This window comes from Pelmatolapia mariae, linkage group LG8 (genome assembly GCF_036321145.2).
Source record: "Pelmatolapia mariae isolate MD_Pm_ZW linkage group LG8, Pm_UMD_F_2, whole genome shotgun sequence".
NCBI classification, from domain to species: domain Eukaryota; kingdom Metazoa; phylum Chordata; class Actinopteri; order Cichliformes; family Cichlidae; genus Pelmatolapia; species Pelmatolapia mariae.
In genome coordinates, this window is record NC_086234.1 from 30,560,025 (window position 1) to 30,584,196 (window position 24,172).

Below are 24,172 nucleotides of genomic sequence, written 5' to 3' on the forward strand. Positions count from 1 at the left end.
TGAAATCATTGCATCAAGACATCACCGGACACTTTATTAGATACACCTTTCTTATAACGGGTCGGACCCCCTTTTGCCTTCAGAGCTGCCTTAAATCTTTGCAGCATAGATTCATCAGGGTGCTGCAGCTATGGCGCGGCTGTAGATGTGTTGGGCGCACATCCATGATGTGAACATTCCTCCACATGTCAGAGGTGTTCTGTTGGATCTGGGGACTGTTGGTGATTTTGAGTGAACACATTGTTATGTTCAAGAAACTATATTCAGGTTTCAGAGGATTTGAGCTCGCAGTTTTTTATCCTGCCCGACGAGCCAAGAGCCAAGACTGGTAAATTGCAGTCATAAAAGGATGCACAGACAATGTTTTCTATTGTTCAAGTTCAGTGAGCCTGTAGCCTCAGTTTCCTGCTGTTACAGACGTGGCGCTTGGTGTGGTTTTCTGCTGCTGTAGGCCACTTTAAGTTTTGATCAGGTCTTCTGACGACCTGGTTTGTAAATGGTTGTGTGGGGAAAGTTCCAGTAGATCAGCAGTTTTTGAAATACTAAGACCGGCCCACCTAACACCATCACCGTGCTTTTCTTTCTCATTCTGATGCTCGCTTTGAATTTCACCAGGTTGTCTCCATCATGTATACGTGCCTAAATACACTGGATTGTTATTATATGATTATATAATTAGCTGATTAGATGTTTGTGTTATGGAGAGGTGTACCTAATGAAATGCCCAGTGAGTGTATGTAAAGAAATGTAACCAAATAACAGTCCTCCAGCAAATAAACTTTGTTTTAAATACATATTACATTTCATCACATGACGAAGGTGAAAGCAGTATATGGTTGGAACTGTGGGATGTTTCTGATTTCTGAACAACAAGAAAAACTAGTGTTCTTCTACCAGCAGACGACTTGTTCAGCTTGTAGTGGATTAAAAAGATGAAGCATTGAAAGGCAAGAACTAAAGGTACCTCAGATGCTTCCTTAAGTTAAATAAGGGTAATTTCTGAGATACAAGCATAGTGCACATTCAGAACTACATTTCCCGTGATCCACTTCGAGGGGACGACCGTAAACAGAAGAAAGCGGAAACAAAAGAGGTTTTTATAAAAACACAAACACATCCCGGCTGTCGAAGTACTCAGGGAACAAACTACAACCATTGACTTGGCCAGCAATAATCCTACAAACACGAGCGAGGAGTGAGCACAGGAGCGGACTGCGTCAGTTAGCATGGCACTGAAAAGAATACAGAAGGTAAGTTTAACAAGCTAGCTTTGGTTGCCAGCTAAAGATAGCACAGCAGAGGCTAACGATAGGATTTATTTTTCGCTAAAGGTGTATTCATACAGATCTTATACTCCCCCCGCTTTGAAACAACTCCGCTCAAACTTCGTCACATTTTTGATAATAATGGGGCCGCTGACATCTCTTCTAACGGACGCAGCAGGCTGACAAATTCAAAGTTTCATGCTAGCTCGCTAACAAATGACCAAAGAGCGCAGTTAGCTCATTAACTACCCTCTTTGTGCCCTCCATGTTAGCCTGTCTCTGTGTCAGAAGCTGTGCTGTCCAGCTTGTAGTGAGGGCTGGGACTGCAGTGACCAGGCAAGTTTGCACGGAGTTCATTTCTTTCGGTTCTCTGTAGTGTGGACAAGTTCACTTCCTTTGTGGACTGTTGAGGGCGCACGGAGAGGACTACCAGTTATAATGGAAAAGTGAAATAACACGTTAGAAGGCAAAGTGGGTTAGACGAGCTTCTCGAAGTCTTGACAGGAGTTATAATAACTACAAATATATAACAGTGGTGGTTTCTTTCGGTGGTCCGCACTGTCGAAACAAAGTCACACACACACACTGATGCTTGTATTAACGGCCTAGTGGGGACTGTAGCGATACCTGGATGGTATTTGCCATTAATGAAGAAAAAGATTTCTGCATTTCCAGCTGATTCACATTAAAACTGCCGTGTCACATGATGTTCAGTCAAACCTCTCACAGACTGGTTTGTGTTATGTTGACCAGGAGCTGCAGGACCTGCAGAGAGACCCTCCCGCACAGTGCTCGGCTGGACCAGTGGGGGATGACAGTGAGTTCACATCCTGCTCTTCATAGTTCCTAAATGTGTCATTCTACGTTTTATCTTAACAATCTAAAGCAAAACATAAACAGTTTTCAAGAGGATTTATTTATTTATTTTTTGGTAGGGTCAGTTATAAAATAGAGCGGGTGGAAGAACGAGTCAAGTAGATATCAGAAGAAAATGTTTCATTTGGCTAAAGAAGGGTCCTAAAAGATTTACTAGGATGTTCTGCAGAGAGGTCAGACTAGCTTCTAGAAAGCCGGACCTCTGCCGAGGGCTGGAACTCCATCCTGATCGCCTGAAAGTGACAGTATGCGTGCACCCTATGCTGTTTCACAGTGAGAACACCCCAGGACTGGACTGTGTTGCTGTGTCTAGGACCAATTTAAAATTGAATGGACAGCCAGGGGTTTTCCAAAGGGTTAACTATGAGCTGTTCCATAGGTTATCTTTTAACTGGGAAATGGGAGCGACGGCTGTTAGTCACCCTGTAATCGGCCAGTTAGAGTAAGGCTGATGACAAAGCACAGCTGTCTGTCTTTTGTGGACACAGTACACAGTGTGCACTGTGCTCTGTACACACAGCACGTGTAACGTGATGGATGATGGCCTCTGAACATTGTGTTGGTTGAATGTACAGCTTGCGTTCTTATATGTGCCTCTGTTTTGTTTCTTGCTCCTAGTGTTTCACTGGCAGGCAACAATAATGGGCCCGGTGAGTGTCATGCTAAGCCATTTGCTTCTTCTTCTCTCATAATGTTTTCTGCACTAAAATGCATCAGAAATAATGAGAAATACTTTATTTATCCCATATTTGGGACATTTCTTTGTTACAGCGTTAAAATTATTCTCATATAGAAAAATAAATAAATTTAGACAAATGAGAAGTGGTACCAACCAGTTTGTTCATCTGGGCTGAAGGTGACAGGAGTGAGCCGACTGATTCCACCTGAATCTTTTCACTGTTGTGTTGACAGAAGTGTTTTTTTGTCAGGGTGACAGTCCGTACCAAGGAGGAGTTTTCTTTCTCACAATTCACTTTCCTACTGACTACCCATTCAAGCCACCAAAGGTAAGAGCCCCAAGCTTTTCTCCTGTCATGCTGCTAGATCTCCTGTCTCACAGAGCTGACGACTTTCATCACTGTGCCACATTTCATACATACACAGCAACACATCCACACGGCCGCCCTCTTAACCACTTATCCATTTTAAGGTCATACGGGGCAGGAAAGGAAGTGAGATGGTGTGAGGGGCAGAGTACACCCTGGATGGGTCACTAGTCTGTCACACAGCTAGTTAGTATAGGGTGACTGTGCAAACACACACAGGAAGAACCACAAACACAGTGTGTTTGGTGGGAAGATTGTATAACCTACCTTACATATTGTACATATGTGTTATTACTTTAGTCAGAGTTACTGGAGGGCGGTGGCAGTCTGCTTGGAAGATAAACTGTTCACTTTTGTCCTGAGACATTTCTGTCCTACTAGGAGTGATCTCTCCTGGGCACGTGTACCAGGCTCACTGGCTGATTTGATAAGTAAATAAGGGAGTGTGTTTTGGAAAAATGTTGCTCACTGCTCCAGCAGAGTTGAAACTGGGAGAATCTCTGGCCCACGGTGGCTGGACACCTGAATAAAGCTCTTTAAGCAGGTTTCCCACACATGAACTAATCCTGGTGCCAAAAGAAAAGAAAAGTTTGACAAATAAAAAGACTAAACTTAACCTGGGATAGCAAGTGTGGCTTTTAAATCAAACAGGATGTGACTGAAGTGCAGGCTTTAAGCTTTAATTCAAAAGGTTTAACAAAAGTTTGACATTAACAGGATCCCAGGCTCTCTCCTGGTCTTTAACTGCTTCTGCTTGTTTGTGTATCTGTGTGCATGTACGTTTGTCGTCAGTAAATGAACAGCTGCTGTGCTTGAGTTTGTCACTTAATTGTCCACTTACTGTTGAGCCTCTGAAAGTCGAGCCTGTGATTTTCAAACAGATAATTGTTGTTCAGCCCACTGAATCAAAGCTGAAAATCTGCACTGCAAATTTGATTTAAATCCACGATTGTGCCCAGACTCCACACAGGAAGTCGTGTTGTGTGTCGCTGTCATGATGTCATGGTGGGTAGTGGACGTTACAGGCTTGGGTTACTTTGGAAACAGTATCCTGCTCTTTCATTGGTAGTTGCTTCAGTTGTCTTGACGATGAGGAAGGTGTCACTCAGGACCTGCTCACTTCAGTTATTCCACTCGCTGAATGTTACTAACGTCATTCATTTTTTAAATCCAGGTAGCATTTACAACAAAGATTTATCACCCAAATATAAACAGCAACGGCAGCATCTGCTTGGACATCCTGCGGTCACAGTGGTCTCCGGCACTAACGGTGTCTAAAGGTAATCAGATGTGTGTGTGTCGTCTGTATTTTAAAAAGTGACATTATGGATCGTATGATTAGGGCCGAGGAACCTCCCTTTGCTCCCACACAGCGTCACGTCTGCCCCATGTTAACTGAAGTGTGTCGTTTCTACACACTCGACAATGAACTCATGATTAATGAAACTGTCCTCAGTTCACTGATGGGATCCTTTCACCTGTTTTTGCAGTTTTATTGTCCATATGTTCATTGCTGTGTGATCCAAACCCAGATGACCCCTTGGTGCCAGACATAGCACACATCTACAAGAACGACAAAGACAAGTGAATACACACACGCGTGCACACACGCATGCTGACGTCTTTAGTAAATCGAGTGTGTCTGATGTTGTCATCGATTTGTGTCTTTTTTCTCTTCTCAGATACAACAAACTAGCAAAAGAATGGACCCAGAAGTACGCCATGTAAAGAAGATGAGCACAAAGCAAAAACGACAGGCTGACATTTAGTTTCTTTCTTTTCCCATCTGTTTTTTAAAGTCAACACGCACTGAAATTATAGTACGAACTCATCAAATAATCCTACTTAACTTCCACCAAACTGAACTGTTGTCATCGTTATTAATCCGAGGCCGATAACATCTACATTACTTTGGGGTTTATTTTTGTTTTTCCTGAAAAGAAGCCGAACTCGGAGCAGGCCACAGCCTGCCTGTGCGCACTCAGTGGATACTTGGGCATTTTTAACGTTTGGCATGTTATTATTGCACCACGGACGGTTCATTTGTGACATTTATGACTATTACAGATTGTTTTCTTTCATTTTTAAGTACAAGTATAAAATGAGAGGACAGAAATGCCACCAGATGCCAAACGGGAACAAGCCCACGTCAGCAGTGCTGTGAACGGAGATCCAGAAGGGCCGCAGCGGGACGTCTTAGGTCGACTCCTGTGTTACTTTACCTAACAATACTTTTGTGTTCCTTACATTATTACTGTAACTGTTGCTGTGTTGATCCAGTCCAGTTGGACACAGCCAATTAAGGCTAATACTTCATTGGCTGCAGAGAGGAGAGATGATGTGAGACACTGTGTGATGAGGGACAGCGTGGAGCTGCTGGCTGTGAGCACAGCTGGATGTAGCTGCTGAGGCTGTGCCTGATGTGTGGTTATTGTTGGCTGCTTCTTTGTCTGAGCTGATGGTGCTTTGGATCTTTCCAGGTTACTACTGAAAACATTCAGTTAGCTGTTCTGACAGTAAGCAGCAGCATGCTGTTGGACACTGACCTATTAGCATGTGAGCACCAATAGCAGGACAGTCACGTCATGTCTCCTTCCTGTATAATTGTCCCTTACAGCCTCTGTATACGAACCTCTCGTACAGATCACACAGAATGTAATGCACAGTGTGAGACAATGCAGAAGTATTGCAAAGAAATGCAAATCCCTTTTCTGTAATACAGGAAAAAGTCCTGGAAAACTTTGGAGCACGAGCTTCAGGCGGCTCCATCATCCAACCTTCTGCTTCGCGCTGCATGAAGCAGCAGCCAGGAAGAAACACTGAAGGCTGAATGTGAAATATGTATGGCCCTCCAACAGACAACAGTACTGACTGATACTAATAATATTCTCTTTGCGTCGTCACTTCATCGATGTGCTGGCTTACGGAGGAGTCTTGATGTCGGTGTAGCAGACCAAGTTGATTGAAATGAAACAATGTACTGTGGCAGTGGTCCTGAAAATGGGAGCGATTTCTTATGTGTTGCTGTTTTCTTCTATTGTTGTTATTATTGTTATTATTGTTGACAACACCTATATTGTATTCAGTCTGTTTGGAATGATTTTTTCTATTTGAATTCAGATTGGAGTCATCACAGTGCAAAGCTCTCATTAAAACGATGTGCTCTTGTCCCCTGATCGTAGCTGTGATGTTGGATTTCCACAGGTACAACAATCAGGCCTTCAGCCCAGTGAGAAGCTTTTTTACACTGTCCTCATTAAGCTGCACTCCATCGTAACAAAGGCTAAAGACCCTGCTTTTTGTTCCTGTGTAAAGTTTTCTACCTGTGTCTCTGAGGCCCGTGTGGCACATTTTGTACTGGATTAAAGAATAGTACCGTTACTATCATGACATGATTGTGTAACTCGGTGCTTTATGTTGACACGAGCAAGACACTTTGTATGTGGTGCTCTTATTGCACTTTTGACTGCCTTGTGTGCTGGCTAGTGTTACATGAAACTAGAGAATATGGAAGCACAGTCAAACATGCTGTGCAGAAGTCTTAAGCCAACATCCATCTCTTTATATGTTGCTAGGAAAATGGGAAACGTTGGGAGAAACTGCACTTTTTTCCTCCAACGTTATTTCAACAGAAACTTTTAACAAGCATAACACAACGGGTTTTACAATTGTACTGCAAAATTATAATACAGAGGAGGAGTATGTATAATTAAACAAAAAGGATAGAAATACAGATGAAAAGGGGGAAAACGGTGGGACTGAATAATTAAATAAAGACATTAAAATGTTACAAATATTAATGGTTTTTAAAGCTTTCTTGTTGTGAGAGGAACACAGAGTTGTGTTTCTCTCCTGAAAGTGGAGAACTTACATTTATGGATGTGGTGTTTGATTAATGAGGTAAAAACCATGAGAGTCTCACTAAAGTCAGTATAACCAAATAACACGTTCTGGGACTCATTGTGATGAGATGAAACGACATGTTTCCGTAAAACCTGAGTAAATGTTTCTATATCGCTCTTATATTTTTGAAGGGAGCGTTTAACAGGGTTGAATCTAACAACAGCTTAAACCAAATCTCCTTTTGAAACTACACTCATTGTAAACAACCATCGAGCCCTCCGAACACTAGGCGGAAACGGAAGTGACGTACAAGCACACCTTTTCGTTTAAATTCAAAATGAGCATCAGATGACTTCAGATGTCTTAAAGATGTTTTGACCACTTTGTCTTTGAGTCTGTTTGTGCTTTAAAGCTGATTTGCTGCTTTGTTGGAAGTAAAGCTTCAACACAGGAAGTAAAAAAAACCAGTTGACCTTTTCCCACAATCCACCGGGAGAGAGTGAAGGCGCGTTTTGTTGGTAGACAGTTGGTGGTGCGTGTCCGTGGGCAGGGTGACGGCTCCCTGGGTTCCAGCGTTATCACAGCCTCGCATGCATGAGCACAGAGACAACGCGTCTGCTCTTCGCTCCCCTGTTTGCAGACTTTCACGCTGATTGCCGCCGACATGGCTCCGTACTTGCTGACAGCAGGTGTTAGCCTGCTGGCTAAGTCCTTCAGTGTGCTCTCCTGCACTGGCTCTCTGGCAAGGTAGCTAACCCAAGCTTATGTGTTGCATTAGCTAGCTGCAGAGACCCTGCAGTCTGCTGTGTGAAACTCGCTGAACATCGTGTTTTAGAACAATGAGTGTTGGTGATGGTAGCATACGTAAGCGTAGCATGAAGCAGCCGTAAATAGAAACATGGCCTTCGGTTATTGATACCGTTTGTTAAACAGAAAATCAGACATCTTGTAAGAGTTCCCGTTTGCTGTCAGTGCTTTGAAGCTTCGTCAGCTGCTCTGTGCTCTTCATATCCGACAGGAAACGCAGTGTAGCTGCAGCTCACACATAGCAGTGCTGCAGTGTTTGCAGCTAATGCTGTCTTCCTTTAACATGGACAGTAAAGTGTCACCCAGTTAGCAGTGTGCTGTGTGAACAAGCACACTGTGCGGTACAGAAATGAGTGTTAGAGTCAGACATGCACTGACAGTCATGTTGAGTAGAAATGTTCCTCACAGATCTCAGGCATGACTTAGAGTCCAGCTCTGAACCCTGAAATAGTCCATGTCGAATAAAGCGTGATGGAGAAGCGAGAGAGATGGCTGTTGTCATTATGTTGCCTCCCTGTAGGTGTACCAGCGTGCTGCCCTCTGCATTCTTCAGCCCAGTGAAGTGTCTGACCTCCGAGGCCCGCTCCCCTCCAAAGAGACCTCTGAACGGATACATGAGATATGTTCAGCAACAGAAGCCGATCGTGGCCAGACAGAACCCAGGTATGCACTGTCACACTGCAGGTTGGTCAGCCTGAATGAGCAGACATGTAAAAATTCAGACAGGAAAAGGTTTGAACCTCGTGTATATGAAAGCAGTTAAATGACAGTGATGGGCTGAGGCTTTAAGACACTACTCTTTGTATTTTGCTACAGAAAATGAATATAGAAGATGTGTCGATTTATTAAAACGTGCAGTCTACATGGGCATAAAGTATATATAGCTGGTTTTAAGGACACACTGCACACCATGTGCATATATGCCATTGCTATGGTTAATGGCTCCTTGGCAATCACCCTGTTAGTTTGGAAGTAATGTTTCATGCCTGATGTATGTAGATGCAATGCTGGTTAATCCCCTGAGCAAGGCCTCTCTCTTTGTGCCTGAATACTTCATAGGTCAGAGTTAAAAGTTGAAAATGCTACAGCAAAGGCAGTGAAAATGAATATGAAAGCTGCCTGTTTTGGTCCTTTGAAACAAAACAGAAAGAAACGAGGGATGGCTTCAGACTGTTGCACAGTCCTTCTGACATACACATCAAAATAAAGCACAGCAGCAGAAATTAATCAAGCACTGGCACGCAGCACAGCGTGGATAAAGATAACACGTGGGGCCAGGTTAGCGGGTGGATGGGATGGAAACAGCAGCCATGATGGCGTCCAGTATTTCTCCCACAGTCGTGTTGTAGTTATGACGGTGGTGAAGCAGAGGGGGGAGAGGAGAGCCTGTGCACACTTCTGTGGATGGAAGTGCATCCATGCTTTCTAAAATATCAGTGAGAAGAGTCAGCGGCTCGGCTCCAGCAGCTGGTCGTGATTTGTTGCTGCAGGGTGTTTGGCAGCGAGGAGCACCACAGCACTGACCTGATCAGTCCAAAGAAGAGCGTGTGGATTGTCCAGTAACACACTGACCATGTTGTCTTCCACAACGATGGAAAACTAAACAGTGAATTGTGGCTAATTGTCACAGTCTGGGTGTGTAGAGTGGACCAGGCCCACACTGGCAGATGTTACTTTCAGTGACTTTTTCTAACAACCATGAAAACGAGGTTATGAAGATTGTTGTGCTGCACTTTGTTGCCTTTAAAGGCCAAAGTCCCTTTCAGTGCAGAGCTGTAGATGTGACACAGGTGTGTGTCAGCTTCCCGGCTCGGCCCTCTCTCCCAGATTTGTTTGGATGAACAGTTTGTGAATGAGCCTGTGTGGCTACAGCAGCTCTGTGAGCTACTCTAGATCAGTCACAGTTTCTCTGTCCTTCCTCTAATGATGCATTTTTGTTGTCATTAAACATTTGATCATTATTTTCTTCAGAAATCAAAGCAGTGGATCTCATTAAGACGATTGCCCAGCAGTGGAGATCAATGAGCCCAGAACAGAAACAGGTATTTCATTTCTCTGTGTGTATAAACTGTAGGGGTGCAACAGTTCACCAGATCTATGGTTGGGTCGTAGCACCGAGTTTTGGTCGTGGACTACACGTCACACACGACAATGTTTAAAGTCGTTTCCTTAAATTCCTCTGAAGTACATTCATAGTCATTCTCTGCCACATCTTAACTAAAAGAATAAAGTTTCTTGATCGTCATCCAGAACTTTTGGGCCTGTTTAGAATATAAAGCCTGAAGTTTATACGCTGTATTTATACATTTACTGTCATTCTTCCAAACATTTTCTCATTAAATAAAACAGGAAGATGTGAAGAACATCAAAGGCAAAGGCCGTTAACATAAAGTGAAAAGTAGACTTGAGCAGAGATGGGCAGTTACTGTAATCCGATTACTTTTTCGAATAACGAGTAAAGTAAGGGATTACTATTGCAAAAAAGGTAATTAGATTACCGTTACTTTCCCGTAAGCACGCTGCGTTACTAAAACCGTGATTTTTTTTGCGAGAGTGTCTCATGACAATGACGTAAGCGAGTGCGACGTTCGTGACAACAGCTGTGTGCAGATCAACAATGGATCATATATCGAGTGCGGGAGAGAGTATGAGCGTGCAGCGTTTAAAGCGTGGAAGTACTGACCTTACTTTGAGTTTGATTCTGTAAAAAGTGACAAAACATTAGTGTTCGCTGTGCGTGGAAGAAAACTTCTTTTTACAGCGAAAAAACCCCTAAACGTCCGAGCAAGCACCGAGTGCGCTGCCGCTGGAATGTGAAACTGCCGTATCCTTCCACTGACCGCTGCAGCACACCTGCACCAGGGCAAACCTCCGCCTGCTATACAGGTGAAAATAAAGCAACAGGACCGCTGAGTCTTTGATTTTATTTATTTTCTGCTGTGTTTCACTTGCATCTATTTGAAAGACTGAGTGTAAACACAAAAAACTATTTTATTTTATGTGCTGGAATGTGCAGAAAATAGGTTTAAATGTTAAACAAATTTCTTCCAGTCAGGGAATGTTGCATATAATTTAATGTTTGCTTGATGCATAAAGTTAAAAGATTAAAACTAATAAAACAAGTTTTAAAAAGAGACTTTTTCATTTGATTACATTTTATATGATGGATTATGCAGAAAAAATAGAATTGGGCTGAAAGATCTATCACTTTATCACCTGTTTAGGGGATAAATCATGTTTTAAAAACTAACTAGTAACTAATTACTTTTGAAAATAAGTAATCGGTAAAGTAACGGGATTACTTTTTCCGGGAAGTAATCAGTAATTAGTTACTGATTACTTTTTTCAAGTAACTTGACCAACACTGGACTTGAGTGACCTGAGCGGGTCGGGCTTTTCTGACGAGCCGTTCCATCTCTAATAAACTGCTTCGGTAGCTCGAGGCGGGCACGTGGAACTGTGATGAATGAAAATATGCTTCTGTCAGGTTGTATTTGTCGCACACAGGTAACAATAGCACATCGTTACCAGCAGTGAAAGTGGAAAAGTCATCTCTGTTGTGACCCGAGTCTTTTGTTTGGTAGCCGTTTCAGGAAGCTTCTCTCCGGGCCCGGGAACAGTTCAAGGTGGATCTAGAGCGCTATCAAGCCCAGCTGACTCCTGCACAGCTGCAGGAACAAGCCCAGGAGAAAAGGCAGAGGAGGGCCAAGAGGAAGGCCATCCGCAAGAAGAGGGTAAGAAAGACAGAAGGGACCAGAGCAGGCAGGTTTTTATCTCCTGTGCACTCATCGTGGGTTTGAGGGTGAGCACCTGTCCGCTGTTTGCTGGGTTGGTAGTTCAATCCTTAGCTTCTCCTGTTCAAACTCTCTAAGGCACTGAACGTGAACTGTGCAGAGTTTTACTGTGCGTGTGTTTGTGTTTGTTTTCCAGGAGTTGACAAACCTGGGGAAGCCCAAACGTCCTCGCTCTCCTTTCAACATCTTCATGTCGGAGCACTTTGAGGAGGCTAAAGGAATTACGTCTCAGGTCAGGAAGTACACGTGCACTGATCCAGCGTCAGTGTGACCCTGATTTAAAAACCTGCAGCAGGTATCAGAGTTTCAGTGTTTGGTGTTTATGCCGGCACGCTGGCGCGGCAGAGATGACTAATGAAGATCTGTAGTGCAGTCAGCTGGTGGGACATTACCCCGGGAGCTTCTCTCCGTCTGTCACATTTGATGTTTGCTGGGAAGCTTCTCTTGCACTTTACAGTAACACCACGTAACATCAGCTCCTTTAAGATGATGTGATGATGTGAGGAGCAGGAGGAGGCGCTAGTGTGAGCGGAAAAAAGATTAGCACCAGTACAAATGAGGTTATTTTATATGATGATGGTATGGATGTGTTTTCCATATCAGCAAACACACAGAGCCAGAGTTTCTGACATGAAATGCACCTGCAGAAACTGGACTAAATGGAAATGCCAGTTTGAGATGGAATACAGATGAGGCTTCAGGTGAAACTGAAGCAGCTGTCAGGGTGCTGATGCAGCACCCTGACAGCTGCTTCATTCATTTCTCTTGTTCTGTGTTGGTCAGTAGCTAAGCAGACACTGCAGTGTTGTTTTGGCCAATAGTTGCTCCTGTCGTTGTTTCAGGCTAAGATGAAGTCGCTGTTAGAGGACTGGAGGAATCTCTTCAGCCATCAGAAACAGGTCGGCAACACGCACCTTTCATCCTTGTAGCTGGATGCTAATCAGTGCTGTCGGGTCCTCTGACATTTGTATTTGTGCCACAGGTCTACACGCAGCTCGCTGAGGATGACAAAATTCGCTACAAGAATGAGATGAAGTCGTGGGAGGACCACATGGTGGACATCGGAAGAGAAGACCTGATCCGAGAGCGGACCCTGTCTAACAAGAAGAAACCTGCTGCGAAAGCCAAGAAGGCAACAAAGAAGGCTAAAACTGTGAAGAAAGCCACGGGAACGTCAAAACCCTCCAAGAAGACCACAAAAAGCAGATCAGCGAAAACTGTCAGCCCGCCGTCCACCAAGAAGACATAAGACGCATCCAGAGGTGACAGGAGCTGTGATGGCTCGGGGCGGAGCTCGGCCTCGCTTTTCTCTGACTTGAAAGTCACAAAGTCCCAGCTGTCTCAGCTCTTTAGGTTCAACAGGACAAAACTTTGATAACCTTCAGACAGATCCGCATCATTGATGTCTCCAGATAAACCGCGATGGCAGCATTTGTAAAAAAAGGTACCTGTGAGTTTGAGTCCTTCCCTGTGATGCAGACTCACTCCTCCAGGCTTAGGTGGAGTAGTAAAATACCAAGTTTGACTTTAAAAGTGTGAGAGCCAAATGAAGCAAACCTGTCGGTGTCGGAGCGCTGACGTGTACCGCTGTGGTGTTGACGGGGACAAACAGGTTCCTGTTGCCGTCCTAGAACACCTGCAGGATTAATGTGGGCTGCATTTTTTATTTCAACACATCCACACAAAATCCTACAACAATGTATTAGTCTGAATGTGTCCTGTAAGGTCCACTGATTCTACCTGAACCTGAATATGACATAAATCCATACTTGGTGCTGGTGAGCGTGCAGCTTTAAAAGCAACGCTCGGAGCGGTCCCACATTTCCTCTTGAGATCAGAGCACCACTGTTCACATGCAAGAAACCTGACTGAATTTTAGTGTCATTATGTCACGCGTGTTGCTTCAGTAGCAACTTTAACATGTGACGTCCTGCTGTCTGTGACCCTGAATGAAACCAGCTGCTTTACACTCTGTCTGTGCTCTGCTAACGTCCGGTAACAAAATCCACATTTGGTCTGTTCTGTTATTATGAAGAGCATAGTGTAGTACTGATAGCTGCTTTGTGTTGTAGAGTGTACAGTACTCTGTGCTGCCATGTTCATCCTGCTTTACTATAGCTTTCCTTGTATGGTGTTTTTTTTCCCCTCAATAAACCTTCATACAGTTTTCTTCTAAATGGCCTGAAATGATTGTGCATGTATGCATGAAGCCCCCAGTGTCAGGCAGCAGGATACAACATGACACGAGTCAGTTGTATGACTGCAGCGACGAGGTGTTTCACAGTGATCGGTGTTACTGACTTCACCTTTCAGGGCTTTGTGGTTCTTTGTGTGACACGTTCATGCAACATTTGAAGTTTCTGGCTCTGAAGATTTCAAGACATGCGTCGAACAAATGAGGAACGCTGTGATTAACAATGACCTGCTGTTCTGACAGGCTGGTTCTTCAGCTCCTCGTTTCCTGAAACGCTGTTACGTTCTTGGCCGAGGGGTAAATCGAAAGAGCCAAGACTGAGCGCTTTTCAAAACGCTATGCAGCCATTTATTGACGTCAGCAGTGAGCAATGCCAAAATAACAAACACAAAGCTCTAACGGTCCCCGAGCTTCCCTGTCAAAAAAAAAGTCAACCAAAAACAATTTGCTTATATAAAGTTTTACTTTGACAGACAGGAGAGACCTGGGTTCAACAGAAAGGCTTCTCGCTCCTACCAGGCTGCTGCAGTGGACTACACATACATATGTACAGTGGACAAGTTACAAATGACCTCATTTATAAAGGTTAATGTTCTAGCACCAGACACAAATCAGCTGATACTAATATACCAGCTGTTCAGTCAGAGACACTCAAAGCAACACTCAGTAACAGGCTGTTTGTTGGGTGGTGGAGGAGAGAGGGCCAGGTGGTGTCATCTGGTGGTTAGGTACTTGTTGAATCCAACCACTCAGCAGGCACTGGTCCCCATTAAGACACAGCCATGTGTCTGAGAGAGAAACCCACAGCCATCCTCTGGTGGGAGGAGTCTCACACATCCTGGGTCATTGCAGAAGCTGCTGTGCCACACTGTTTAGGACGACTGCGTTCTGTAATGTTTCACATCGTACATGGTAACAGGTGACTGTAGGGTCTACCTTACAATATAAAGCACCTTGAGGCGACTGCTGTGATTTGGTGCTAACTGTAGATTGTGCACGTTTGGAACCAGCGCCCAGCCTCACATCTGCATCACTTTAATACCAATGAAACACTTCTGACAATTATTTCTTTAAATGGGAAAAAACCCTGTGGTGACATTTTTACTACAGCTCAGTATACAGACACTGTACTGCTGTATCAGGCCTTGTGTCAGCCTGTGTTAGTGACACACTATGATGGTCCTTGTGGTCAGCAGGCTGATGGGTCATGGTCCATTTTACTGTGCTGATATCTTCATCCCAGAGAGGGAAACGTCTGTGTTTTAAAAAGATTCATTTCAAAGACTTCACAGGATTTAAACACAGATGCATGTTACCTTGATGGTGACTCTCTCAGCAGTGTACCCTCAGACTGTTCTTTCCAACACATTTACTGCACTTTCTCCTCCTACAGTGTGTACGGGTCACCTGCAGGGAGACCCTCAGGGGCCCGGAGGCTGCTGTGATGCAGCTTGGCCCAGTAAAGCCTGGAAGTCCGGAGATAAAACCAGTTTGTGATGGACGTTTCCCAGCACCATCATATCTCCAGTCCGCCCATCACACAGACGCACAGACACCAGTTGCTGCAGAAAGAGGGAGAGATGGCGTCTGAATAGGCAGTGACATAATGAATGGTTGTTTTCCTTCACTGTGGACGCTCGTGTGTTGCTGTCAGTGCTGCTCCTCAGCCTCTGAGCAGATATGTTCTCTGAATGTGGCAACCTTCTTCAGAAGAAGCTGAAGAAACATCAAAGGGTTTCAGATAATAATCAACTGTACTGAAGGACATGAGGTTTGTGAGAAGTATTTTAAATATCAGTGAAATGTTTCCTGTCTTCAGCTTTTACAGTTCTTTGACGGTAGGGCCAACATGAGACGCCTGAAGCTGATCCTTCCTCGTGTGGCAGCTTGACTGATATCATTCAGCCAAGGCTCGGGGTTTGCTCTAACATGTCGAGAAGAGAGAAGGACGCCCCACCGAGGATGACACACAGACTGATCACATCCTTTCAAAAGGGTTGAACTTTGACAAATCCTGGTAGTGGAACTGATCCCAGCCACAGAAACAACAACGCTGCAGCTGTAGAAGCAGAGCAGCAATGCAAAGCCAGCATCCAACATCAGCATGGAGGAGAGGAAGGCACTCACATCACTTAGTAATGACAACAACATCAACATCCTTCCAGTAGACAAGGGTAGGTGCACAGTTTTGCTAAACCAGAAAGACTAACATGAGAAAATCTACTTATGAGCCCCTGAAATGAGACCCAGGAAGCATACGGATCAGTATTTAAGGTCTGACCCTCATCACTGAATGGAGCACAACCTGGGTGTCAACACAGAGCCATGCAGATATACACTCATCCCCCCTCCCCTTCCTTTGATGCTTATTTCCTCCCGATGCTGACGGTGGATCAAAGGGGACCAGCGCATATGCTGCAGGCCTGGATGTGCTGTCTACACGGGCTCTCACCTTTTACTCACCCCTGTTGCTTGTCATGTGTTTCTATGGTGTATTAAGAGTTTTTCATGTGCTATGCGCTGAGGTGTTTTTTTTCTGTTCTCAAACTGATCTCTCTGTCGGAGCTCAGTCTGGGGGGAGTTCTTTTTTCTCCTTGTCCTTCCTCATGTTGTGCATTTTTCCATTGTTCGGTTCCGGGTTGCTGCTCGTGCGGCTGACCGGCCAGCTACCCAGCCTGACCTGTCTCCCCAATGTGATGTTTGTGTATTGTATGTACGGTCGGCAAGGTCAGTCTCTCAATTGCCCCTCGGGGATAAATAAAGTCTTCTGAATCTGAACACCATCCCCACAGAGACAGCAGCAGGGAGGAACATCACGACAACAAGGCCCTGAGTAAACGTGGACGTCTGTCAAAGCTGGAGGCAGGGCTGCAACAATTCATCAACATCCATGATACTGACTATAAAAACTTGTCGACGTGTCATACATGTGTTTTTGTAACTGTAATACACTACAGGCAGCTATGGCGCAGTATCACCTATACTGTCTGCCAAGACTGCATTTAATACCAACGAAGAAGAACACAGTGGACCGACAAAGCAGGAGGACGGAAGAAAACGGAAACTGAGATTTTAAAAAATGTGAAAGCATTTCACAGAAAGCAAAGTTAAACTCAAACTGTGCCAAGCAGAGCCGTCCTTCCAGCCGTGCAGCGGAGGTGCAGTGCACGGGCAACGGCTGGAGCTGTGACGTCACCATTTCACTTTTGTTAGCTAATGTGATAGTAAGCCATTAAGCAGGAGTAGTTACAGTCTCCTAGTCCCCCCCCCCCCGCATTCATATTGGTGAATGTGAGGGAGGTGGTGGACCTGTTCTAGCTAACATCAACCATAACCATATAGGAGAGTTACACATGTACATCCAGGTGGGACGAGGTGCGAGACACTCCCCAACACTTAGCCAAGTCTCGGTTACAAACAGAAAGTAGAAGTCATGGAGGAAGTGGAGGCGATTTATTCACAAGAGATCTCTCATTAACCAGACACTGGCCAAACTGGATGACCCTCCTGAGCAACCCTCCCCATTCATCCAGAGGACGCCTCACCAGCTCGTGGTCCCCTGTGTCTGCAGCTTTTGGTGTTTGTAACTCACAAATTATACTGCAAAGGTCACATAACTGAAACAATAATAAAAATGTGTAAACCTACTGCAATACTATGTAGAACTAAAGATAGTGTCATATTATCCTTCTGTTTATTTGAACTTTTTTTGATGGGAAGTTTGATGTGAGCATCATCTGTAATCCATGACTATACAGGTCTGACAGATCTGCTTACACTAGTTAATGATTGCAATGCAAAAATAATGTTATAACACAAACACGTTACCTGCAGGAAGGAGAATGCAGCTCCCTCTGAGACATCCATGATGATGTCACCCAGCTTCAGCTCCACCTTTCCTGACTTCCTGATCTGCAGCTTACCCAGAAATCCTTCTGGGAACTGTGAGAGCACAGGACAGCCCTCTTTCACTGCACTCTGAGTGCACACACACACACACACACACACACACACAGTTAGAACAGTTTGCTCCTCTCATGTTCAAACTGGGTAAACTCCTCATGTGTCCACTGTGCTTCAGTGAGGCTTGATGATACAGACCACAGAGCACGTGATGGTGTTTCAGGCTGAGTATTTCCTATGCAGTGGGTAAAATGTGAAGTCAAAGCCACGCGTGAGATGTTACGAGCCGTGTTGTCTGAACCTGACTGTTCTTTCCAACACATTTACTGCACTTTCTCCTCCTACAGTGTGTACAGGTCTGTCGGTGCGTGTAACAGCTTGTTGTGTTAGTACTGTTATGAGTTGGTGACCTATGCAGGGAGTACGCTGCAGCTTGTTTATGTTTTTATGGTCTGCAGGGCAGCGTCCTGCTGGGGGAGGCTGCTGCTGCCTTGGAGGGCAGCGCTGGGTCCACAACAAAGTTTATGTGGGTAGCACGGATGAAGTGTTGTTTCGGCTGCTTCCAAAATACCTGAGAATGAATGAGGACGTGCAACAAAATCCAAAGGGAGGATTGTAGTCCTGAAATCTGTTCCACAAATCAATGAAATTTGCCAGCAGCTGCTTTACATAATTTTGTAAAATTAAATTAACATAGCATAACATAAATATCTGTGATTAGAGAGGTGTTCACCGCCTCTGTGCTGCAGGAAACACTTGTACAGCTGTCAGGCAGAAATACTGCAGAGCTCTAGGTTTGACCTCACTGGCACTGCTGAGCTGTTTCTGTCAGCGACCGTTAACTAAGGACGTCTGCAGGAAGAGGACTGCGTGCTGTACCACTGTATTAGGCTGGAAGCAGAAGATGCAAACAAAAATGGCCGAGGAGCTTATGGATAGATGCAAACAAAGCTTTCAGGGCTGATGTGTGTTAGGAATCACGCTCAAACGTCTGGATGGGTCAGTCCTTTAACATGTGTTTATCCCGTCTACTCACTTTTGCTTGAAGATGTGGAGTCCTCTTCACTTCATGCTTGCCCTCCTTTGCTGCAGGCGTCTCTGCTGCAGGCCCAGGAGCCAGGTCGACCTTCGCTCCAGACGCTCTGCCTGGCATGCAGTCGGGCAGCTGCATGAAGAAGAGCTCCTCCCTGCCGGACAGGCTGAGATCCTGCAGCAGATCTACCAGCGACGGCTGCTCTGATTTAGGCCGCTCGGTCCTGCTGGTCCCTGCACAGGACTGAGGTCTGAACACAGTGGGCCTCTCTGGACCTGCCATCACAACACAGAGTGATCACTACACACAGACAGACATGCAGGAGCTCAGTGAGGACACTGTCCACTGTCTGTCGTCCACCACATCACTCACTCAGTGCAAAGTCAGTGAGCTCTGCTACTCTGCTGCCTGCCTTCATGAAGGCCTCCACCTTTAGCAGCTCTGAAAGGGTAGCTCATCTTTCCCTCTGCTGCCCACGCAGGTCCCTTCAGCTCCTCCTTTTTTAACTTCCCTTTGCTTTCCCCTCATTCATCAGGTCAGCGTGACTATTTGGTGATAACAGATCATAAATCGCTCTTCATATTTACATCTACATCTACTCGTGACTGATCACACCATCTTTGATTAAGGATCATTACTTCCCATTTATCATTTATTGACTGACACATTTCCTGCATGTCTTATCAAAACATGGCACATTAACAGTCACTTTATTGTTTAAGTGGAAACAGCAGAGCCTAAACTCTGACGTCAGTGCTGTGACTGAGCGAACTGCTTGTGACGCTGTGCAGCGTGGGAGGTTTTCTCACGTGTCGTGGAAGTCAGAGTGTGACTGCTGGACTGACACAGAGGCAGCTGGATGGGCTTCAGCTTTGCATCATTCCTCAGACCCGGATCATCGATGAACTGTAGGTACAGATGCATAACATTAGTTTCCTAATGGTCGGCTGATTATCAGCTGACTGTCATGAAACACTGCACTCACTCGCAGGCCGATGATCAGTGGTGCAAACTCTTACAGCATTAAAGTGTCTGAACAATGCTCATCACACACATAAACCTGCTCTGCTCGATCAGCTGATGGTGATACAGACACCTGCTGCCAACAGGGAGGTTGGAGAGTGCCCTCTGGTGGACAAACGATGCAACATTAAGGCTCATAATGTGCTTCCTTGTGTGAAGTTTTTTGTTTCCATTTACCGGCCGTTCTAAATGCAGATACCGACACATCTGCAAATGTAACCTGCCAATATATCAGGTGAAGCACTGAGGCAAAGGTCCTGCTGACCTGCAGCTGAGGGTTGATCCCATAAAGATGAAAAGTGAAGCTCTTTGCATCTGTTGAGTTCTTTTAATCTTTTGGTGTCTGCGATGCACACGACTGCATCGGTGCTGTTTCACTGCACATGCATGAACAGGAGGAGGAGGGGGAGACGCTACTGCAGTTCATACCCTCAGAGCTTTTTACTTGTTGTAATATGTCAAAACAATAATTTCCAAGTCAATGTGAATATGTTCCAGAATAAACAAGCGAAATGAGAACAGCTAACTTTTATGGGCTCCTGACTACAGTTTTAATTGATCTTTAAAGCTTCATAGAAATGAAACAGGAAGCACTCACATCATCTCGCTGAAGTTTACTGAGTATCTCATCTTCATCTTCCTCCTTTGACTCTTTCCTCTCTTTCTTGAGCAGTTTGCAGACAGGAGAGGTGGCAGACTCCTGCAGGTGTGTAGCACCATGCCAGCCTGTAGGCAGAAGCACTGATTGAGCGCGATGAAGAGGAAATGCAGTCTGGAGAAAGACATCCAACAGAATGAGAAGAGTGCTGTGGGCGTGCACCTGTTTTGCGCACGCTGTCAGCAGGACCCTGTTCAAAGATGGAGTGGGACTGGATGGTCTGAGGCCGCTCCTTCCTCCTCCCTCTGCTCTCTCTCCTCCGCTCATTCCTATCTCTTCTCTCCTTTTTCGGAGCCACGTGGATCTCCTCCTTTAGCCTACAGGTATTCAGGATCATTAAATGACACAGTGCATAAACAGATGAAATTCTCATACTGTCGTCACTCACTCGTCTTTACTCTTCCTCACAGCGTGGACGTTAGGCTCAAAGGTTTTCTGTTGGTAAAAACCAGGAGAGAAAAGAAACTCGTGTTAGACCACGTATGTCCTCATTAGGATTCAAACGAGGTGTCAATGCTTTTCTACTCAACTACATGGATATTATTATGAATTATAAACCTTACTTTTAAAACCTGACCAGGAGTTAACAGGCATCAAAACAAGAATGTGAGCTGTAGCGCTGACCCTGACCTCTTTCCCTGTTTCAATCAAATCCTGGATTATTTAAAAAAACAAAACAACTTCCTTTAACTCCCAAACTGACAAAGCTGACGTCACTGTCCTGACTGCTACTCTGTCTGCAAATGTTCACAGTGCTACGATAACACCTACATGTCTCTGTATTTATATATGTGTATATGTGGTATGTTTCTATTTCTGCTTACATCCTTTTGCAACTTCTGTCGGTGCTGTGCTACTGGAAACAGAATTCCCCGGAGGAACCCACCCGAGGGATTAATAAAGTTTTATCTAATCTAATTTCATCTAACTTGTTTCTTCTCTGCCTTCATCTGCTTCACATCCACGGCCCATTCAGAGCCACTGACTAACCTAACTTACATGTTTTGTATTTACACTGTTGTATACTTGTTGGTTTATCTGGAACTGTGAGTGTGTGGATTCTAAGTGTTCTCCGAGTATCATGTTTGTACACAAACGAGCAATTTGTTCCAGTATATATAACACATACATCTCTATATGAATGTTGAAAATAAGTAAACACAAACGAATTTTACACAGTAACTGCGTACAGATACAGAAACACAAATCAGAATGAACAAACGTGTGCAGGGTTGTTACAGCCTGAGTGCGTTACTGTAACACGTGATCAGGGGGCGGGGCTTGGCTGAGTGGACTGACTGTAGAACAGACAACATGCCACATAACCACCGAGTCCCCCCCATCATAACATGATAACGCCATGTCTGCAGAGAGAAGCCCGTGAACGTGTCAGCAGACTATTGATTACACTTGTGTTTGTAGCCGTGGCTCACGGGACTGTGCTTTATTATTTCCACTTAATGCAAAATAAGCACGTGACATTATTAACACCGGGGCTGTGCTCGGTTACCTTAGTCTTTTTGAAGCCTCCCCCCAGCGTCAGGTCCCGGGTTCTGAGGGACGTCAGTCTTCCAGGCGGAGGGGGGGAGGTCAGAGTCCTGACCCGGCCCGCGAGTGCTCTCCCCAGCCCAGCCCCGCTGCTCGGGGAGGAGAAGTTGGGAACACTCGCTGCATCCCCGGAGTCGCTCATGTCGCGATACCTGCTGTACGTCCTCTCAGTTTTTTTTAATGCGTGTCCGTTCAGCTGTTTCTCACGCAGGTCTGTTTATAAACGACGGCTTTTATTTTGAAATTAGTGCTGTTAGAATCCGGTATTTGTTAGCCGAGCGCCCGTAGCTCATCCCTCACTGGTCCCTCGGTGTGCTTCAGAACTAGTCTGTGTCTCACTGAGGTAACAGTGATCCTTAGCGGGGCTCCTCTAAGCTAAACAGCAGCTCGTTCCCCTCCGTGTTGCTCCTACGCGCCATATCGCAGCAGGAAGTTAATCCCATCTGGTTTCAAACACAACACCGTCAGCCGCGGTTTCTCGGTCGCGGTGATGATAAACAGTGTACTGCGTGCAGATGTCCTCTCAGCCGTAACCCACGGAGTGTCCTGTCGGTGGACGCAAAATAAATCAATTGCAAACAACGGTGCCAAAAAAGCACGACGCACTTACAGCACGAAGACGCTGAAATGACTGTAACACCGCTTTGCTTTTGCCGCCTGCTGTATTTGTCCCGGTTAAACGGCTCTAATTTCCTTCCGCAGTTCGCTGCTATTGTTCTCAAGCAGCGCTACACCGGAGCCACCACAAGATGGCGGTGTCTGCGTATCCACGAACTGTGACGCATGTCAGTTTCTTTACGGAAGCAGTGGGTCATGGTGCCATTTAGTGAAAGTTGTTAATTTATTTTTCATGAGCTATTTTTTTATAAATACGTTTATATTTATGATATGCTATACAAAAATGACCAGAGATGGTCTTTCCCTCCTTGACTCAAACCAGCGTTCCTCCCTGTGCAGGATGTGTACATCCCCATCCTTGAACGAGTGTCCACTGGCCTGTAGGTGTAAATAGACTGCAGAGTCCTGGCCTGATGGGGTGGCTCTACTGTGTTGTGCCATCCTCTTAGCCAGAGGTTGTTTGGTTTCCCTGATCTATGAATCCGATACTCCTGACACGTACGGGATCACTACAGGTTTTCACTTGGGCAGTGGTTGTCCTTCTCTCCTGGATCGGCTGGAGCTTTCTTTAGGTGCCTTCCCAGCTTTGACAAAAATCCAGCTGGGATAACCACATTTACTCAGGGCCTTCTTGATGTTCTTCTGCCTCCCTGGCCGCTGTGTCAGTGGGGATGGTGTTCGCTCTGTGTTGTGGCGTCCTGATGACACCCAGTTTGTGCTCCAGTGGATGATGAGAGTCAAACCTTAGATACTGATCCGTATGTGTAGGTTTACGGTACACGTCAGCTTTTAGATGTCCCCCATTACTGATGGAAATCTCACAGTCTAAGAAGGCTAACCTGCCACTTTTCATATCCTCCCTGGTGAATTTGATGTGTCGGTCCACCGAGTTAATGTGATCCGTGAAATGTGTATGTCCTGAGATTTGATTTTCACCCAGGCGTCATCCACATATCTGAACCAATGGCTTGGTGGTGTTCCAGGGTAGGATAGCAAAGCCCTCTTTTCCACTTCTTTCTTGTACAAATTGGCCACGATGGGTGAAACTGGGGAGCCCATGGCACACCCATGTTTCTGCCTGTAGAACTGACCCTCGTATGTGAAGTAGGTGGAATGAAGACACAGTTCAAACACACTTGGTCGATGCTGAGAGTGGTCCTGTTGCTGAGGTTGGTGTCATCCTGTAATCTCTTACAAACTACCTCCAATGCTTCCGTGACTGGAATAAGTAAAAATGTGGAGATTACTGTTGTTGTTTCAGGACAAACTACCTTGTTTGCTACACTCTGTGTTTATGAGCTAAAAGCGAAATCATTTCCTTGTAACTAAAACTGATTCTGAAGTATGATTTTACTAACTCAGAGGGTACAGCAAATGTGGCAGTTTGTCTTGAAATAACTGTTATCTCCACATTTCAACCTTTTTCTCCAAATAGAATTACGATTTTAATCTGTAAATTTTAACATTATTGTCAAAATGATCAATATTATATTTTTTCTTAATGTGGACTGATACTCCTTTGAATGAGTGCCCGTGTCCATATGTGGCGGTTGCGGTTCTTCAG

The 24,172-nt window shown here is 45.0% G+C and overlaps 3 protein-coding genes across 5 annotated transcripts in view; 2 read left to right on the forward strand and 1 right to left on the reverse strand.

Annotated features, from left to right (window-relative positions):
- zgc:171971 (uncharacterized protein LOC569690 homolog) overlaps positions 1-22,723 on the reverse strand; it is a 29,097-nt gene extending 6,374 nt beyond the window's left edge. Inside the window, exons 1-8 of one of the 3 annotated variants that reach the window (XM_063481804.1) lie at positions 21,953-22,723; positions 20,831-20,877; positions 20,605-20,759; positions 20,383-20,510; positions 19,571-19,667; positions 18,765-19,036; positions 17,654-17,803; positions 8,428-8,531 (exon numbers count right to left, since the gene is read on the reverse strand). In XM_063481804.1, coding sequence (XP_063337874.1) covers positions 8,511-8,531; positions 17,654-17,803; positions 18,765-19,036; positions 19,571-19,667; positions 20,383-20,510; positions 20,605-20,759; positions 20,831-20,877; positions 21,953-22,132 — 1,050 coding nt within the window. In that variant the 5' untranslated portion in view covers positions 22,133-22,723 and the 3' untranslated portion in view covers positions 8,428-8,510. Of the gene's footprint in view, positions 1-8,427; positions 8,532-14,269; positions 15,388-17,653; positions 17,804-18,764; positions 19,037-19,570; positions 19,668-20,382; positions 20,511-20,604; positions 20,760-20,830; positions 20,878-21,952 lie in introns of those variants that run through there. The other 2 variants (XM_063481803.1, XM_063481802.1) reach the window with 2 other exon arrangements.
- ube2d1b (ubiquitin-conjugating enzyme E2D 1b) lies at positions 1,066-6,577 on the forward strand. Its single transcript, XM_063481806.1, has 7 exons — positions 1,066-1,250; positions 2,019-2,082; positions 2,760-2,791; positions 3,071-3,148; positions 4,362-4,467; positions 4,678-4,771; positions 4,870-6,577. The coding sequence occupies exons 1-7, from the start codon at positions 1,227-1,229 to the stop codon at positions 4,913-4,915; spliced, it is 444 nt and encodes a 147-aa protein (XP_063337876.1). The 5' UTR covers positions 1,066-1,226; the 3' UTR covers positions 4,916-6,577.
- Positions 7,010-13,797, forward strand: tfam (transcription factor A, mitochondrial). The gene is made up of 7 exons (XM_063481805.1): positions 7,010-7,777; positions 8,358-8,500; positions 9,809-9,879; positions 11,422-11,571; positions 11,768-11,863; positions 12,474-12,530; positions 12,614-13,797. The coding sequence occupies exons 1-7, from the start codon at positions 7,695-7,697 to the stop codon at positions 12,878-12,880; spliced, it is 867 nt and encodes a 288-aa protein (XP_063337875.1). The 5' UTR covers positions 7,010-7,694; the 3' UTR covers positions 12,881-13,797.
- Positions 22,724-24,172: the final 1,449 nt, after the last annotated feature.